The following is a 21,311-nucleotide window of genomic DNA, read 5'->3' as shown; positions in this document are numbered from 1 at the left end:
TTAATCTTCCGGGGGAATACACTTCGCTCCCTTTAAAGAAGGTTAAGGAATAGCCTCTTATCGTTGCAGATATCATGATATAAATTAGATTCCATTCTTTTAGAGTTAGAGAGAGGGTGGTCAAGGATTGATATTTTAAAATGATTTACAATAAACTAGACTCTAACCCTCTTGAGCCTATATCACCCCAAACACCTAAACCATCGTAGACTAGATTGGAAGGAAGAGTTCTGTTATTGTGGCCAAGTAAGGCATTGTCAGTGTGCAGTCAGTACATTATATATCATTTGATTAAAATTAAATGATACAAATTTAAGATTATAGTCGTCCAAAAAAAAATTAAGATTATAAAATATATTAATCTGATCCAATGGTTGAGATTCAACTACAGTAATTATTTGACGGCAGGGAAAGTGTGGAGGAGTAGTAAATTATTGATAACCACGCCAAGACAGTATTTTATTTTGTGTTGTCACCTTGACCTTCAACTCTCAGTCTCAGTCCTGTGACAGTGTCAGTCATCGCTCGCTCTTATATTATATCAATTCAAAAAGTTAGAAATTGAACTAAAAAGAAAAGACAAAAATGGCGATTAATTCAGCCACTCGCTGTTGTTGTATGTCACCACCGCAACATCGCACTTCACTTTCTCGTTCCATTCTTCTAACTCCCAATTCCAAACCCTTTCTCCTCCGCCACGCTCCAAACCTCAGCCTCGTCTTGGTTCGCTCCCAGACTTCCGGTTCGGAAGGGTTTGGTTCATCTTCTTCTTCTTCTTCCTCTGTCATCGATTTTCTCACTCTCTGTCACAGACTCAAGGTACATTTCTATCTATCTGCTTATTTATTTATTTATTTATTTATTAGTTACCGAGTATTAGGTTATATATATGGCGTCTCTGTTCGTCTTGTGTAGTGATCTGATTATTTATTAATAATAATATATTTGCTGTTAAAAAATATAAAGTTAATGAGAATTAGGTATAATATTATGTTCCTTGTAGACCACAAAGAGGAAAGGGTGGGTTAACCATGGGATTAAAGGTGCGGAATCCATAGCTGATCATATGTACCGAATGGCTTTGATGGCATTGATTGCTGCTGATGTTCCTGGATTGAGTAGAGAAAGGTTGTTCCTCATTTATTTTCTACTGTGCTTTCAATTTCCATCATGCTTACTTCCTTCCTTAATTTGTTCTATTCTCGGATGTTTTTCCTTCGATTTTATAATTGACTAAGACTGTGAAAGTAGATTCTATCGTATTTTCTTCTCATTACTTCGATAGGAGTTGTAGTTCCCGTTCAACCTAAGTTTCCCTTCTAATCAATCGGGAAGTGGAAGTAAAATTGTAAATGCTCAAAATGTAACTCTAATGGGTAAACCACCGTTTTGATCCTCGAATGTGTAACTCGCTGTTAGTTCAGAATGTATCAAAATTGCAAATACATCCACAAATGTGTCTTTTATTTGTCATTTTAGTCATTCAATCTGTTTCTAGGTAGCTAATTTAATCCTCGAATGTGTTTTTAGTTGGTCAATTTAGTCCACAAAATTACTATCACAAGAGATACTAGGGATGTATTTTCAATTTCGATACATTCAGGACCAATGTGACAACCTGTTATACTTCCAGGGACTAAAATAGTGGTTTTCCCTATTAAGACTCATATATAGACATATTGTTTTTGTACATGTGATTTGTAATTCTTTTACTCAGTCTGAGTGATATAATAAGAGTACATAAACTATGCACCACTCTGATCATTAACTAAAATAAAAACATTTTGCTCACCTTTTAAACGTTATTAGTTTCGTAGTGTGATCCAGTATATTTATCCTATCTCACTGGTCTTGTTCCCAAACTGATTTTTATTACTTTGTTTTTGTCTGTGTAGTTTACTTTGTTTACTGCTTCTTTTCCTGCTATTTATATACTGTTTTAAAACGTTCTTCCCTCTGTGCAGATGTATTAAAATAGCTCTCGTGCATGATATTGCAGAAGGTATCTGTCCCTCTTACTGAATTGCTTCTGAAGTTACTTACATTAAATCTAAAGTAACAATTTGCGTTGTATTATTTGCTAGCTGTGATCGGTTGATTATGTTATTTTCTTGTTTTGTTTGAAATGTTTGGTTGGTGACTTATATCATTTTATATTGTGTGACCACCCTTTACTGCCAGAAAGAAGAAAACTTTCAAAGCCTATTTAGTTTTTTTTTTAATTAATAAAAGCCTATTTAGTTTTGTATGATTCAATTCCCCGCCTTAATGATAATCAGTGGATCAATAACATGATATTAGTGTTGCTAGGTAATCATTATTATATCAGTTATCCTGATTGTATGACATTTTCTCTTTTCAGTCGAAGGTTGTGTTTATAACATAACATGCACAAGGCAAGATTTTGTTAAAAAATATTGAATTATTTGTCTTTTAAATTGTAACGTAAGTCTGATTGTGACTGAACTCGTTGCTTTTTTTAGAGTATTTGTCTACAACAAAGATAAAAGGAATTTAGCTTAGGCATTAAATCTTTTTTCGATAAATTGTAATCTGAGTTCAGTATTGGTACTCAATAGCTATTGTAGGAGATATAACACCATCTGATGGTGTGCCTAAGGCTGAAAAGAGCAGAATGGAGCAGGAAGCTTTAAACAAAATGTGTGAAGTTCTTGGTGGTGGGATTAGAGGTAGTGCAAAAACTATTTTTCTTGTAAGTTTCTTCAAAGATTCCAAACTTGGCAAGTTTATTTGAGGTGACATTTTATTTTTTGGTATTTGAAGCAGACGAGATCCAAGAACTGTGGTTAGAGTATGAAAACAATTCGTCTTTAGAGGCTAATGTTGTTAAAGATTTTGACAAGGTATTCATATGCTACCTAATAGAGATGGATTTGTTGTGTCTTGCTTGCTCCTTCATTAAACCTTTCTTTGTTGACTATCTTGTACTAAAAGTAAATTTCACATTTGCACCCTATTGTACCATTAGTTATCATCTGTTTATGAAACCAACAGCAATCTATCATCGTAGATTTATCTGAAAGTGAAAATATTAAAAATTGGGTTTGGTTTTGAAGATGATTACATGAAAGACTCAAGTTCCCAGTAGTCAGGGGCAGATATAGGTTGTTGGTTTCAGGGGTTCCATATCGCCCAATGCATACTAGAGCCTAGTGGATTCATATTACTACATTAATGCACTTGCATATACCTGCAAAAATATTTCATTTGTAGTGACTCGTATGCGCTTTGGAAATGGAAAATTAAAAGGCACTTACATTTGCTTTGGAAAATATTTATTTCATTGGATCATCACTTTTATTCCTAGGATTTTTATTACAATATCTCATAAAAATATGGAATAGTCTTGATTAATATGATTTTATATATTTATTTTAAATTTTATGATAGACTTTGTGACAAAAATATACAAGCCCCCCACAATGTTGTTTCTGACTCCCCCCGTCATTACTGTTGCCTCTAAATATGTCTTGTCTTCAATGCAGAAATTAGGAAAGTGGCCCAGTGCCACTTTCCTCATCCTAAGCGGCTTCTTCCGCTAGTCTAAACTTCCATAGAATCAACCATATAATAATTGTTTTCCTATGTTTGCTTGCTTTCCTGAGTAGGTTTTCCGGTTTAACTGGGAAGGAAATTTCCTTCTTCATCAGTAAAACATGCTAGTAAGTAGTAACTATTAAGAATATATCCTTGCTGTGTCCAACAATAAAAGCTTGCAATAAACTTCTACATGCTATGTTCTTAGAGGCACTATTGTATCATGCAGACTGCTTCAGTACTTTTGGTCACTTACAGATGCCTTGGTGCTTTGCACAAAGAGTCTTCTTGTTGAGAGGGCTATTGGCATACCTTCCACGTCTATCATCAGTTTGTTTTTTTATAACTTGGAGTCTTTATAGTATTCAATTTGGTCAAATAAGAATATATTTTGAAGCTTTGTAGTATTTGATATAGATGAAAATTAAAATTAATGAATATAAGTGTAATAATTTCTCCTTTATTGTTATGATTTTTTCCCTCATAACATGCATCTCTAGAACTGTAACATGAAATTAGAGACCTTGTGGTTGCTTTCTAATTGCATTGCCTTGCTCTAAATTTTGATCAGGTTGAAATGATTCTACAAGCGCTGGAATATGAAATGGGTAAGTTATAGATAGACAGATACATATCGTTGTATCCTCTGAATTCATCCTCTGAATTCATAATACTAAAGCACCATGATAAGATTGGAATTGTTAAATTAATGAACTCCTCAAGCATTTTAATGTGTTAATAATATTTTATAATGACAATGCTACTTTTACTGAATACTCTTTCATGATATGCTTCAGTAATACTTAGTAACTCAAATTATATTGTACTTTGTGGCAGAGCATGGAAAAGTATTGGATGAATTTTTCATTTCAACAGCAGGTATAATTGAAACTTCTCTTATACATATGAAATACATGAATCCCTATTTGGACCTTTGTCAATCACATAATTTTTTTATTTGGTATTCAGGAAAGTTTCAAACTGAAATAGGTAAAAATTGGGCAGCTGAAATCATTTCAAGAAGAAAATCTTTATCAGCAAAAAGATTAAGTTGAAGAATGACTTATTCTGATGGGTGAGATTTGAAGAATGACTTATTGCCAAGAATTAAACCTGATTTGGATCCACAACTTGGTCGTAGAGTTTTAACCTAATTGAGATGAGTTCTACATATGTTGTCCTTGTCTAATTAGGTGTTCCTGGTTTATAAACTGAATTGAACTCAAATATATTACCAGTTTGGTTCAGTTGTTAAACACCCACTTTAGTAAAAATTGGTAAGTTTCTCAAACCAATTACAGTTTAATTATGAACCGGTTTAAAACCCGATTATAGTTATAAACTGATTTAATTCATCTAAACTGGTTTTGAACCGCTTTTTTTTAGAATGAGATTATTTCTGAATGGGTTTTTAAACTGGTTTTTCGATGAGTTGTTTTAAAACAATTTTTAGTGTTCTTTAAAAATTTGGTTTAAATCTAGTTTTTCCATTAATTTTATTTTATTTTATTTTTTTAAATTGTTTCAAGATTATGGTGATTCTCAATTAAGTCTCCCACCACTATCAACAATACCAACCAACCAACAAACTCTTATGAAATAACCCTCAAACATTAAAGGAAAGATTTTTTATCTTTACATATTTGATGGTTCTCTGATCAAAATTAATTGCATATTTGTTAATTTTTGTTTCTTTTCTTGATGTGTGTTTTCTTCCACTCTCTTTGTGTCCTATTATAGTAGGACTAACTTGAAAATTTATACTAGTAGTTATTAAGAAAAGTACTTTCTTAATAAAATAAAGAGTATTTTGTTTTTTTACAAACTAGCATGACACCCGTGCGTCCGCACGGGAGTCGCGGCGTTGCCGCTCCTCATTTAATAAGATGAAATTTATTGGAAAGTAGATTAAAATATAAAAGAAAAATAGAAGGGATATAATATTTGGTAAAAAAAATAGAAAAAAAGCAATGGTAAAATTATCACCAAAAAACTTAGGTCTCCATATTAATATAGGAATATAAATATAGATAATGTAAAAATTATGAAAAAAATAGGCTACCTTATTAATATATTATTAAAAACATAGGTCTTGTAAAAATCACCAAAAAACTTATGTCAATGTATTAATATGAGTATAAATATAGTCACGTAAAAATTATTAAAAAATAGGCAATCGTATGTAAAAATATAGGTCTCACAACAATCATCAAAATAATTAGGTCACCGTATTAAATATGAGTATAATCTGTAAATTTGTAAAAAAAAAAAATAGACAACTTAATTTTTATTTTATTTTTGTTACAAATAACTTAATTAATATATAATTAAAAGTATAAATCCCGTAGAAACCACACCAACAAAAAAGTTTCCATATTAATATATGAGTATAAATATAACCCTATAATATATACACAAAATACCCATGAAAGTTTATCTAATGTACCCCCTCAAATAGCCCTCTTTATCCAAAACGATATAAGACCTGGCTGAGGTTTTTGTTTCTCTTTTATAATAAAGTTTTTGTTTCAAAATAAATAAATAAATAAATAAATATAGGTCCCGCAAATGTTATAAAAGATGGGCAAGCTTATTAATATGAGTAAAACACATAGGTTCCCATAATCCCATGTACCAAAAAAAAAACACATAGGTTCCCAGAAATCACACAAAAGATTAGGTTCTCGTACTAATATATGATTATAAATATAGCTCTAAAAAAATAGTAAAAATTTGAAAACTAAAATTTATTTGGAAAAGTGCAAAAAATAGGTATTTATTGGTGAATTAAGATGAGGGTATAATAGGAAGATAATGTGCAAAAATCCACTTTCTTAATTTAGTGTTATCATTCTAACTGAACACTTATAAAAATACAAAAGGAGTAAAATATTAAAAAGGAATTAACCATCTCGAGAAAAATTTTAAAATATTGAAATTATTTACTAACTTTCAAATATGACACAAAATACCCATGAAAATGATGATGTGTCAAATTATTAAGTAGGGGATTTTCACATGTATCTTGTTTTCTTAGGTCGTTTGTAATATATATATATATATATATATATATATATATATATATATATATATATATATATATATATATATATATATATATATATATGAGTATGAATATTATCCCGTAAAAATTATTAAAAAATAGGTGATCTTATTAATATGTTAGTGAAAATATATGTCTCACAACAATCATCAAAATAATTAGGTCACCGTATTAAATATGAGTATAAAGTTAGGTTCTACATAAATTATTAAAGATCAGGAAACCTTATTAATAAGAGGATAAATATAGGTCACTCACAATTCACACAAAAGATTATGTCTCCGTATAAATATATGAGTATAACTCGTATAATTATAAAAAAAAACAACTTTATTAATATAGGAGCAAAAATATAAGGCCCGTAGATATAACAAAAAAAAAGAGGTTCCCGTATTAATATGAATATAGCCCGTAAAATTATTAAAAAAAATAGACAACATAATATATTAGTAAAAACACAAGTTCTTTGAGAATCACAAAAAATAGTAGATTTTCGTATTAATATATGAGTATAAATATAGGTCTCACAAAAAATAGTAAAAAACTGACAACTTCATTAATAAGAGTAAAAACATAGGTCTCGCATAAATCCCACAAAAAATTAGATCCTTGTATTAATATATGAGTATAAATATATGTCATGTAGAAATTATGAAGAATGAACAACTTTATTAATATATGATTAAAAATATAAATCTCGTAGAAATCAGAAAAATAATAGGTTCTCCCATTAATATCTGAGTATAAATTTAAGACCAACATAAATTATTAAAAATCAGGAAACCACCTCAAGAAAATATTAAAATATTGAAATTTAGTTATTAAAATATCTAACCAATGTATTGATGACACAAAATATTAAAATATTAAAATGGAAGTAACCACCACAAGAAAAATATTAAAATATTGAAATTAGTTATTAACTTTCAAATATGACACAAAATACCCTTGAAAATAATTATGTGTCAAAAAATGAAAAAAGAGAAAAATTGGTGATTTCATATGTATCTTCTTTTTTCCTTAAAAAAAAAAGTATCTTCTTTTCATATATTGTAGATGTGTCATTATATTCATTCATCGGTCATAATTATTAATTTTATGTGGATTTCTATATGTTATTTATTTTATTTTTTTGTAAGGTAAAGAAACGTTTTAAATTGAGTAATTAAAACAAAATTAATACTGCCTATATAGTAGATTGTATAGGATATATCGATGCCCAGCTAATTGATTTTTGTTTAATAAAAAAATTGAATTTATATAAAGTGAGGTAATTTGAATTTGGGTTACATACAAAAAATTGGAGTTTTAGATAAAAAGAAAAAAATCTTGGGAGAAGTAACAAATAAAGTGGTGTTTTGTGGTTACAATTGGACATTTAACTCATATTGGTTCCAAAAATTTACAATATATGAAAAGAAAATACATATGATATCACCCTTGAAAATGATTATGTCTCAAAAAATGAAAAGGGGAAAATTGGTGATTTCATATGCATCTACTTTTCATATATTGTAGATATAAAGTGAGGTAATTTAATTTGAATTTGGGTTACATACAAAAAATTGGATTTTTAGATAAAAAGAAAAAAATCGTGGGAGAAGTAACAAATAAAGTGGAGTTTTGTGGTTACAATTGAGCATTTAACTCATATTGGTTTCATATGGCTTAGTGGTAAATATTACTACTCCTATATTTAATTTTACAAATTAATTCATATGGCTTAGTGGTAAATATAATAAAAAATATAACTAAAAGGTTAAGTGCTCGAATCCTGCTTAGAAATGTTTTAGCATTTTTCTACTAATTTTTTTAATAAAGACACAAAATACCCTTGAAAATGATTATGTGTCAAAAAATGAAATAGGGGCAAATTAGTGATTTCATATGTATCTTCTTTTTATATATTGTAGATTAAAAAGTAGTTGTATCCCTAAATTTATAGTTTTTTATTAAAAGATGTGAAACGATTACAAAATTTTCAAAGAAGAAAGAAAGAGAAATTGTCAACCGGAATAGTTAGTTAGACCATCTTCAATGGTGTAGTACCTATTAGGTACTCATGGTACTTATTAGGTACTACTATTGGAGCACAACACATTTTAGTACTTAATAGGTACCAATTCTAATATAAGAACTCTCTCTCTTCTTTTTATGGGACACACTTTATTTAATATATTCAAAAAATAAAAAAAAATCACAACTTTTAAATTGGCATAAAAATTTAATGTCAACCATATATAGACGTTGGTAGTCATTGTTTGTTCTTTTTACCGTTGAAAAAAAAATATACTCCTATCATATAAATCAAAACCAAATTGAAGGATTCTACTCCTCTCAAAATTACCATTTTATCAATTATTTTAAATTATTTTTTAATTATGTAATTCTTAAAATTTGGCAATATTATTTTAAATTAAATTTCGAATTTTAATTATTTTTTCGAATTATAAAAAAAATAGTCCATACTAATTTTGTAATTTTATCATTAATTCAATCAATTTATATTATAAAATAGATAATTAAATATATTGTAATGATGTGAAGTTATTGATAGGACCCATTTTAGAACTTTTTAAAAAATGCTCCATTGGAGGGGTTGAGTACCTATTAGGTACTATTATTAAAAAAAATAATAAATTGATGATGTGTCCATGTGGGACCATTTAAGTACTAAAAAATGGAGTGCTGCATTGTGGATGGTCTTACTGTTGTATAGCGGACTTTTTATCTTTTTATGGGTAACAAGTGGACTTTTTCTATGTTGATAAAATGGAATGGTTTTGTTGACCGATGGAGTTATGAATAAAAATATTTAATTTTAATATGAGAGAACTAATTATTATTTTTTTGAAGGAGAGAGAACTAGTATTATTGTGGCTGCCTCGACTGAGATTTGATTGATAACAATAATATTAATAGAACAAGTCGCCAAATGTGTTCCACAGTCTTTGACAATAACATGCATGGAGTTCATCATTCTGGGTGGGAAAAAATTTCCTTGCACCCCTACAATTAACTCTTTCTCTCTTGTAACAAAAAAAAACTCTTTATCCCCTATATTTTTAATGATATTCCAATTCTATCCTTTATTATATTTGTTTCCAGTTATACAAAGTATTTAGGTATAAATATTCATATATTAATTATAATATATAATAGATGACAAAATTAGTTATACATTTATCTATCAGTCTGAACATGGCCACTAGCCACAACCATCACTATCTAGGGAGCAAAATGAAAAAAATCTTGACATTGTAGGGGGTAAACAGAAAAAAAAATCCGCACAGGGGGTAAACGAAAAATCCCAGATTTTGCAGGGAGGTAAATAGGCATTTACCCTATAATTAATTTTTTTAACATATATATCCTAAAAAAAATAAATTTGGTGGCTCTAAAAGTTGTGTTATGTGCGGCCACCCTCCATAATATCCTCTAAAACCCTCTACACAATTTGTCTATAATATCAAATTATTATTTTGTCCACCAAACATCGTTCATGAAAAAAGTTGTTCAATCTCTTAATTGTTTATGTTATATTGGATCTAATACTTACATTTTACAAATCAAATCAACCGAAAAGGACTACTATTTTTTGACACGCTAATGAATCTTTATAATACATCACATTTTAATCAATGATGATTAAGATAGATATTTGACGTTGACGCGCAATTGAAACTCATCTTCACTAATTAGTAATTAATGCATACATATTGAAAGGCAACAAACAATATTGACTTATTATTAATCTTGAGTATTATTAATTATCACTAGACCCTTACCCGTCGCACGGGTGTGATGCGATTGTTTTTATTTTACAAAATTGCATAAAAATGAAACATTAAATATTATCAAAATAATAATAATAAAATAGAGAATCCGAGATTCAAAAGATTTATTTTCTAAGAAGAAGTAATGTGGCATTGTAAGTGACTGATGTGGTTAAATGAAGAAATATTATTGGTTTAAGGATTATGATTTACTTTACATGAGTAACAGAATAACTATATAAAATTTATATATATAGGAGTAATAGGATATATCTCCGCACAACATATAAATCTATCTCCAAACACACAAAGGATTGGATGAAAAGAGATGTGGCAAAATCTAAGTCACACAATTAGCATATATAAATAGTGACAAAATTAGAAAAACACAAATAAAACAAATAAAATTAAAGGGTACATACCTTTTAAAAATATTTCAAAGGGACATATGTGAAGAGCATCAACCTCACAGTTCAGCTCTTTTGAGTAAGAGATGATAACCCAAAGCCTAAAATAAAAAATTATAAAAATAAGTATATTAATAAAAAAATGAACAAATAAAAAAGTAAAGGAAAGGAAAGTAAAACAACTATTACATAATCTATAACAATATATAAAAAGAATATGTGAGTTTGGGATGTATTTTTTATATTGTCCAAATTATCCTTTATTTTAAATTCAAATTATAAAAGTAAAGGAAAGGAAAGTAAAACAACTATTTTTTTTTTTTGTTTTACAATGAACTGAGGATCAAACCCAAGACCTATAACATACTACCCAAACCCCTCACCACTAGACCAAACATAGTGGCTTAAACAAAACTATTACAAAATCTATAACAATATATAAAAAGGATATGTGAGTTTGAGATGGATTTTTTATATTGTCCAAATTACCCTTTATTTTAAATTCAAATTTTAAATATATAACAATATATAAAAAGGATAGGTGAGTTTGGGATGAATTTTTTATATTGTCCAAATTATCCTTTATTTTAAATTCAAATTTTAAATAACACAATAAATCTAATAAGGCATCTAATAACGTAACATATTATAACTGCACAATGGTTCTTTCTTATTAAGGTCTTCCAACAATCGTAAATTAGACATAGGCAGGCGCGAAACGTGCCTGTCTGGCCCGCTAGTTCAATTAAAAATAAAGTATATATTATTTAATTTGTATCATAATAGAGTATGAATACACATATACAGTAGCACTTAACTAAACCTATAAATGATGTGCAACACAAAAGTTGAATGTATGATCTGCAACAAACAAAAAATGTCAAATTCTCTTAATTTTATTTGTTATGCAAAAGTTAATATTTGCAAGAAATAAAATAACTACAACAAATCATGGTTTTAGAAAATAAAATAAGTATTTATACCTGATGCACAAAAGATGAAGAGGCAAAATAATGGAATGAGAAATTGCACATATAAGATATGAAAAAATCTATTCTCACATTCAACCGAAAAAATAAATGGTAATCTTGTTAAGCACATGATTGAGCATCAGGGGATGAAAATATTTGTTTCTAACATTCGTAATGGTTAGTTAGGAAAATATGAATAGGATACAAATTAAAACAATTGTAACCTATATATATTAAAATATTGGTAGAAGAGTCCAAGGGATGAAAATTTAATGGTGACTTAAGAGATGAAAAATATATTACCGGGAGTTACAAAGTTAATTAGTGTGTATTTTTGTATTCTCCTTATTATAATATAGTAAGCAAAAGTTATTATATTCGCAAAAAATGTAAAGGCTAAGTAAATACTTGAGTGAGTGTATATTAAAAAGCCATAAGTATATAAATGTAGAATATGAAAAGTATAGAGATGACAATAACAATAACAATAATAATAATAATAATAATAATAATAATAATAATAATAATATAATAATAATAATAATAATAATAATAATAATAATAATATAATTAAGTAGAAATGATGTGACATTATAGAGTGATTTAATTGGATTTAAATGGATGATGTGGCTAAATGAAACAATTTGATTGGTCTAAGTGGAGTAGGGTTAGGAGAACTATTTAGGAATTATATATATAGATACTTTTCAAAGTTAGGGATATATATGCACAACCATTTCATATAATAATATCCACAAACCAAAGAAAAGAAACCTTTTCAAAGTTTTATTTCAATAAATCATATTATTAAAAATTATTTTTATTACAGTAAAAAAATAATTATTTTGATTAATAAAATATTAAATAAATAAATTAAAAGAGATTAATCCCAAAAATCCCTAATTTTCCTAGAATTCTTCACCATCATAGTTGTGTTCATCCTCTCATCTCCAAATTCAAATTTATTCGTCTATCAACAAAAAAAAAATCCAAATTTATTCAACTTCATCACCAACCCCACCAAAACCTTTCTCCGTTTCTTCCACTTAACTCCTCGTAACCAAAAATCTCACTAATGTGAACAAGACATTTTTCCATGTTTTTCAATCAGGAAATCGTTCATTGTTTCCCAATATCAATAAAATTACCTATTTAACGTCCAAGTTTATTTGTTCTATAACTTTCCCCATTGCATAAAACTCCAGACCTAAAGGGAAACCAACTCAACAAAGCATTCCCTAATTTTGAAGATGGGATGAGGAAGAAATCTAGATTTGAGATGAGATGATGATCGTAGATGAAGAAATCTGGGAAAATTAGGGAATTTTGGAATTAATCTCTTTTAATTTATTTATTTATTTATTTAATATTTTATTAATCAAAATAAATTTTAATAAAATGATTTATTGAAATAAAATAAACAATAATGTCACTTGTAATTGTAGTTTCCATGTGTCATCTGCCACATAATGAAAATTGACTCAAAATGAAGTGGGGGATCAAAAGTACAAAAAATCTAAAATAAGGGGACTAAAAAGCTGATTTTTGAAATAGGGGGACCAAAACTTCAAAAAATTCAAAATAGGAGGATTAAAAATACATTTAAGCTAATAAAATTAGATTTTTTTAAAAAAAAATCTGAAACAAACGGGTCCAATACCAACCAAGGCTCTTGGGAAAATATTACAAAATTTTCAAAGAAGAAAGAAAGAGAAATTGTCAACCGGAACAGTTAGTGTAGTATAGTGGACTTTTTATCTTTTTCTGGCTAACAAGTGGACTTTTTCTTTGTTGATATAAAATGGAATGGTTTTGTTGACCGATGGAGTTATCAATAAAAATATTTAATTTAAATATGATAGAACTATTATTGTGGCTGCCCTCTACTGAGATTTGATTGTGATTGATAACAATAATATTACCTCTCTCCCTAATTATAAAACTATGTTTGACCACTACACGTACGCCAATGCACAATTTTGATCACTAATATCTTTAATTGTCTATTAATAAAAAATATAAAAATTTAATATTTTGAAAATACTCATCAAAACAAAGTGAACAAGATCTTATATGTTAATATTTACATTTATATATTATTAAAAAATACGGTCAAAACAAGACAAATAAATAGTATATTTTTATCAAACATAGCCTTATAATTAGGGACGAAGATAGTATTAATAATAGAATTCTTTACAAAAAAAAAAATTAATAGAACAAGTTGACATATATGATATTAAAAATGTGTTCCACCGCCTTTGACAATAACACGCAGATAACATGCACGGAGTTCATCTATTTAGCATTTCACACAAGCCACAACCATCACCAAATAATTTTAATATATTAATTATAATTTTTTTTATTAAATATTCATATGTGGCAATCTATCCTCCTTATATTGTATGTTAGTGTAAGCCTAAATTTTTTTTTAGAGTTTATGCATATTCTAAAAAATATCCATCTTAATTATATAATTATTTTTTTAACATATATACACTAAAAAAATAATAATTTTGGTGGCTCTAAATGTTTGGTGTTATGTGCGGTAGCTCCTCCAGAACATCCTCTAAAACCCCCTACACAATTTGTCTATAATACCACATTATTATTTTGTCCACCAAACATCGTTCAAGAAAAAAAAATTAAATCGACTAAAAGGGACTACTGTTTTTGACACGCTAGTGAATCTATACATCACTTTTTTTTCGACGACTAAGATAGATATTTGACGCGCAATTGAAACTCCTCTTCACTAATTAATGCATACATATTGAAAGATAACAAACATTGCATTATTAATTTTGAGTATTATTAATTATCATACTTTTCAAAGTTAGGGATATATATGCACAACCATTTCATATAATTTCCACAAACCAAAGACAAGAAACTAAACCATACATGATGAGTCCTCTAATCAGAATTGCGTTAGCAATAAACTGTTTTACTAATTCCCATACCATAAGAATGATCATGAAATACTCAAAACACCTTCATATTCTTCTAAAATGGATACTCAATTTTCTATTCTATCCTTTCTACAAGCTTCAAGATTGTAAGCTAAGTGTATGCAAATATGTGTCAAAATCCGAAGAAAAAATAGATTGTGTTGTGTGTCTTAGCAAAATAAAAGAAAAGGAAGAGATTATGGTGCTAAAGTGTAAACATGTGTTTCATAGAGATTGTTTGGATAAATGGTTTAGCTTCAAATACAACAATACAACTTGTCCTCTATGCAGAATTTCAGTGGCTACAATAAAGGATCAGATTGATGATCAAGTTTTGCCTGATGATCATTGTCAGGTAACGTGGCTGCGGTGACTTGCTCTACTACGTACGGTGGTTGTTCCAATAATACATCAAATGTCCAAACTCCAAAAGAAATTTTTAATATTTATTTTAATGTTTTTAATTAGGAATATTGACGTAGAATGGAATCATATATCACATGTTTTAAATATATATCCTTTTGTAATTAATGAATGAAAATGCCGACAAAATGTACTCCATTTTTTTTTGTTGAAAAATATGTACTCCATTTAATTATGTAAATGGATTTTTCTAACCTGTGCAACATTGTATAGGATAAGAAATAAGTAATTAATGTTTTATTTTCCTTATTTTTCTCCTAATTAATTTATTAAGTAGCAACTAATGTCTATTTTTTTTTCTATGTCTTTCTTCATTCACTCCCTCTCTCTAATCTCACGCTCTCTTCTTTCTCTCAAGAACACATTCATGTGTTCATGAATAATAAACAAAAAAACAAACTACAAAATCACCCAAATCAACTCCAAATTCCTTCTAAACACTTATTTACCGTTTTTAAACACAAATCAAACCTCAAACAAGGAAATCTAAACAAACAAATCAAAACCCAAAAAAAAATTCTCCATTTATCTTTAAATATAAGCATTTATATCATATGATAAAAAATTTGCCCCTAAATATATCTCTAATTAATATTTATCCGTCTCAAAATATAAGCAAAAATTAATGTATATTGTGTAAAATTTAAATTAGATACATTAACATTTGTTGACCCATTTGGTACAAAGGGAGTACCTCTCCATGAGTCCATGTCATGGAATATACAATGGACATATTAACTACACTATCAACCTTTTTAATAAGAGTGAAAAAAAAATAGGTGCTTATATTTAGAGAGAGAGAGAGAGAGAGAGAGAGAGAGAGAGAGAGTATGTAGTGTTGAAATAAAATTGAATTGTGAACAATTCATCTTGGATTTTGATGATGACAAAATATTAAAAGTATAAATTGGATTTGGTAATGTATGTTCAAGTGTGTAGGATCATAGATTAAAATTCTTATGAAGAATTAAAAAATTTATATGTCAAAGAACATATAAAGAGCTGAAAGTAAATTGTGAAGAGAAGCTGAAGTTATGAAGGTCATAACTCATGGGTCAAACTATGAGGTAACATTCCAACGATCTTGTTGAAGTTTCTCAAGGACTCAAGAATTGTGCAAGTTCTTCTCCAATGTCTCTCTTGTGTATGCTTATATAAGAAGTTGAAGACTTGAAGAAAGATTAAGACTCTAAGAATTATTTGATTATACCAAAACTCTTTCAAAAAGATTAAGACTCATAGCACAATTTGCCACTTAGAATTTCTCATAAAGTTGTATTTTAGATATTCTTAAGTTTGAAGTCTTAATCTTTCTTCAAGTCTGGTTGTATATCAAGTGTAAAAACATCTCTAGCTATATTTGATTAAGTTAGTTGTAAAGTTTCTTGTCATTTGGACTTGAGCATTTGGAAGTCTCGTGCTTAGTGATTGAGCAAAGGGAAGTCTTTTGCTGAATGCTTGCACATAGAAAGTATCTTACTAGATGTTTGAGCAAAGTGGAGTCTCTTGCTTGGTGCTTGAACAATTGTAATCTTGGTGATTATAGTGAACTCCCTTGGAAGCTGGAAGTCCAAGGGGACTCGACTACTCTCAATTTGTGCATTTGGAAGTCCAAGGGGACTTGAGCATTTGGAAGTCTCGTTCTTAGTGATTGAGCAAAGGGAAGTCTTTTGCTGAATGCTTGCACATAGAAAGTATCTTACTAGATGTTTGAGCAAAGTGGAGTCTCTTGCTTGGTGCTTGAACAATTGTAATCTTGGTGATTATAGTGAACTCCCTTGGAAGCTGGAAGTCCAAGGGGACTCGACTACTCTCAATTTGTGCATTTGGAAGTCCAAGGGGACTTGAGCATTTGGAAGTCTCGTTCTTAGTGATTGAGCAAAGGGAAGTCTTTTGCTGAATGCTTGCACATAGAAAGTATCTTACTAGATGTTTGAGCAAAGTGGAGTCTCTTGCTTGGTGCTTGAACAATTGTAATCTTGGTGATTATAGTGAACTCCCTTGGAAGTTGGAAGTCCAAGGGGACTCGACTACTCTCAATTTGTGGGAGGAACCAATATAAAATTGATTTGTGTTGTCTTCTCTTTGCTTTTATTTTCGTTGCATATATACTCTGTTCAGAACCAACACTTGATCAGATTGTGAACCTCTTTAGAATATGATAAGTTTATGTTTCTTAAAAAGCAAGAAAAAGTTAACACAATTCAACCCCCCACATTTCTGGTGTTTGTCTCACCTTCACGGTTCAAAAACTATTTACACGAAAGTTAAACTCAGTGGTTCTTAAGGCAATCCCTATCATATCCAGTTATCCAGCTAGATATTATAGTCTTGCTAGAGCATTACAATACTTGACATTTATTAGACCAAATGTTATTTATGCATGACCCAAGAACGCAATATATATGTCTGCATCAAAGAAAATAATTTGCTATATTCAAGGAACAATTGATTTTGGCATCCACCTGTATCCCTCCTCCATTGATAAGTTCATCTATTACACTGATATAGATAGGGTGGATGTGCACACATAAGAAGATCTACTTCTGGTTATTGTGTATATCCCGGTGACAATTTGAACTCTTGGTCCTCAAAAAGACAATATACATTACCTCGGGCAAGCATGAAGGATGAATACCGCGAGGTAGCTAATGTGGTGTCACAATCATGCTAGATCAAAAACTTACTTTTGGAACTACATTGTTCTTTTACAAAATCTTCCATGGTTTACCGTTATAACGTGAGCACAAATGTACCTATTTGAAAGATAGGCTCAACATCAACGCATCAAACACATTGAGATGAATATACTTTTTGTTCGAGAGGTGCTCGTCCGCGGACATTACGAGTCTTACATGTTCCTTCATCTTCACAAAAAGACTTCAATCCTTTAAGGATTTTAGAGATGGTCTCAGCATACGTCAACCACTAATTTCAACTTCAGTGGTTTGTTAGAAGATATTAGAAGAGCATTGTTGTTTAGTAATAATGATTTACACAGTTCACAAAATTATAGCTTAACTGATAAAAGAATACCGAAATTGTTAAACCGAACGTTGTGACTGTGGTTTAAACCCAGACTCCCTCACTTATGTGTGATCGTTTATGAATGCACGATCAATATTTCTCACATTATGTTGTACCCCTAAATTTATTATGAATAAAAGTACGTTATTTTCTCAAAAATAAGATTTTATCAAAAGATGTGGAAATATTATGCAATAAAATCTAGAAGGACAAAACTTATGTACAGTTCCATATACACAGTTCTTACTGTGCTAGATACATGGGGGGAGTTATTTTTATTTAAAAACAATTTTCTTTTTCTTTTTTTAATTAAAAAATATAAATAACTACTTTTTTGTGAAGGGAACAGCAAAAACTGCATCTAAAGAAATGTATATAAGTTTTGTCCAATCTAGAATATATGGATTTTTTTGACAAATAGAGTATATGGATTTAAAAAAATAAAAATAAAGAGAGTTAGCCGAGATAGTATAGTGGACTTCTTTTTTTGACTAATAGTTGATTTTTTTTTTTTTTATGTTTGACAAAATGGAACTGTTTATTGGACTGAGTTATCAATAAAATATAGGTCACGCTAACTGATATTTCTAGAACACTAATTAAAAAATAGACTATATAAATTCTAAAAACATTAATTAGCATTTTTCACAAAATATTTAGATATGAAACAATGATTGAAATTTGATGGATAACAATTAACAACAATCATAAAATTTTGATAAGACCTCTGGGAGGGGAAGTCGACAAATTTGAGATTATGCATGTTCCACCGTGGTTGACGATAACACGCAATTTATCATTTATTTCTAATCTAATCCGAATTATTATTTTGTTGTCTTAATACCATGAATTCGGTATTAGAAACCTTTATTTTTCACAATTTCGTTTTTTTTTTGTCATGACTTGGTACTCTGTTTTATGGGCCACATTTTGATTTTAATTAATGCTATATTATTTTTTAAGTGTCTCTTTTGCAATATTAATATTTTTTATATCTCAAAATTTTCCTACATGCAATTATTATTAGTTTTTAACTAATATAATTTAATTTATTGTATTTCAACTTCTCTAACTACTTTACTAAATAATAAGAATATTTTAGTAAATAATTTTTTTTTTGTATAATTGAATTAACAATTGATCATTATTTTATGAACTAGGCAAAATTCAAATGAAACATGACACAACAGGAGTAAGATGTTTTACACGCTATTAGATTTCTTCATCACATTTTAATTAATGATTAAGATATCTGACGGGCAATTCAAACTCTTCTTTCACTAATTGATGCATAAATTGAAAGGTACAAACTTTGAATTGCAATATATCATCTTGAGTACTGGAGTTAGCCCTTTTTATAATAAAAAAAATTAATGTTAATTAAGTATTGGATTGAAAGTTTATATCAATTAATAAATTATACATTAAATAAATTCAATTTATTTTTAGTAAAAAAAAACAAATTGTAACATCTAAAAACATAGACATAACTATACTTACAACGCATAATCAATACTTAGTAACAGTTTATCAGCATTAACTCTTTCATAATAATAATAATAATAATAATAATAATAATAAGGCTTAAATGCAGTTTTACCCCTGTTTTGAAAAATGCGAAATTTTATCCCCCTATTTTATAATTTGTTGGATTTTGCCCCCCATCAAAATTCTGCTTCTGAGCTTCAAGTTCAAAGCTTCGCACAGAACTCAATTTGGATCAATAATTCACAAAACTGATACCGAAACGAACGTAACCGAGTTAGCTTTCCACAGAATCAAACCCCACTAAATTTGAAGTTATAGAGAGATTAATTACCGTTTTAGTGAAGGTCTGTCCAATTACTAATTTTGCAGAAATCTACTTGTGACCTTCAAATTCAACATCGTCTACCGAACACATCGTAACTCCAAATTAGACGAAATTGAAATATCAAGGGTAATTTCGTTAGCTTTCCATACATGTAAATACTATTAAAAAAATAAGTTATAGGGTGAGAGACATGACAAAAATACCAGTAGTAATTTCATATGATAATTAATTTGAACAGACCTTCACTAAAACGGTAATTAATCTCTCTCTGTAACTCCAAATTTAGTGGAGTTTGATTATGTGAAAAACTTACTCGATTGCAATCGTTTCGGTACCAATTTGGTGAATTATTAATCCAAATTAAGTTTTGTGCAAAACTTTGAATTGAGGCTTAGAAGCAGATTTTGTGCAGAATTTTGCTGGGAGGCAAAATCCAACAAATTATAAAATAGGGGGTAAAATTCCGCATTTTTCAAAACAGATGAGGTAAGACTGCATTTAAGCCTAATAATAATGTCCACAAATTCTAGCTCAACTGGTAGAAATATTGAAATTGCTAGTGTCGGACATCATGACCGGGATTCGAACCCCGGTTACTCTACTTTGTGTGTGAGTTTTCAATGACTTTGTCATTTCGTCTATCAATCAAAAAAAAAAAAAAAAATAATAATAATAATAATAATAATAATAATAATAATAATAATAATAATAATAATAATAATAATAATAATAATAATAATAATAATAATAATAATAATAATAATAATAATAATAATAATAATAATAATAATAATAATAATAATAATAATAATAATAATAATAATAATAATAATAATAATAATAATAATAATAATAATAATAATAATAATAATAATAATAATAATAATAATAATAATAATAATAATAATAATAATAATAATAATAATAATAATAATAATAATAATAATAATAATAATAATAATAATAATAATAATAATAATAATAATAATAATAATAATAATAATAATAATAATAATAATAATAATAATAATAATAATAATAATAATAATAATAATAATAATAATAATAATAATAATAATAATAATAATAATAATAATAATAATAATAATAATAATAATAATAATAATAATAATAATAATAATAATAATAATAATAATAATAATAATAATAATAATAATAATAATAATAATAATAATAATAATAATAATAATAATAATAATAATAATAATAATAATAATAATAATAATAATAATAATAATAATAATAATAATAATAATAATAATAATAATAATAATAATAATAATAATAATAATAATTG

At 28.1% G+C, this 21,311-nt stretch overlaps 1 protein-coding gene across 2 annotated transcripts; it reads left to right on the top strand.

Moving 5' to 3' along the window:
• Positions 1–471: 471 nt before the first annotated feature.
• LOC123911635 (5'-deoxynucleotidase HDDC2) lies at positions 472–4,816 on the top strand. 2 transcript variants are annotated; one of them, XM_045963096.1, is made up of 8 exons: positions 472–819; positions 1,004–1,128; positions 1,965–2,002; positions 2,580–2,690; positions 2,785–2,864; positions 4,130–4,166; positions 4,396–4,437; positions 4,528–4,816. In XM_045963096.1, exons 1-8 carry the CDS (start codon positions 586–588, stop codon positions 4,611–4,613), a joined length of 753 nt encoding a protein of 250 aa, XP_045819052.1. In that variant the 5' UTR covers positions 472–585; the 3' UTR covers positions 4,614–4,816. The 2 variants fall into 2 exon arrangements, with proteins under 2 accessions (XP_045819052.1, XP_045819053.1); XM_045963097.1 differs by having other exon boundaries at positions 478–819; positions 2,788–2,864.
• The last annotated feature ends 16,495 nt before the right edge of the window (positions 4,817–21,311 follow it).

Source organism: Trifolium pratense, linkage group LG2, assembly GCF_020283565.1.
Source record: "Trifolium pratense cultivar HEN17-A07 linkage group LG2, ARS_RC_1.1, whole genome shotgun sequence".
NCBI classification, from domain to species: Eukaryota; Viridiplantae; Streptophyta; class Magnoliopsida; order Fabales; family Fabaceae; genus Trifolium; species Trifolium pratense.
This window is presented reverse-complemented; position numbering and strand designations above follow the sequence as displayed.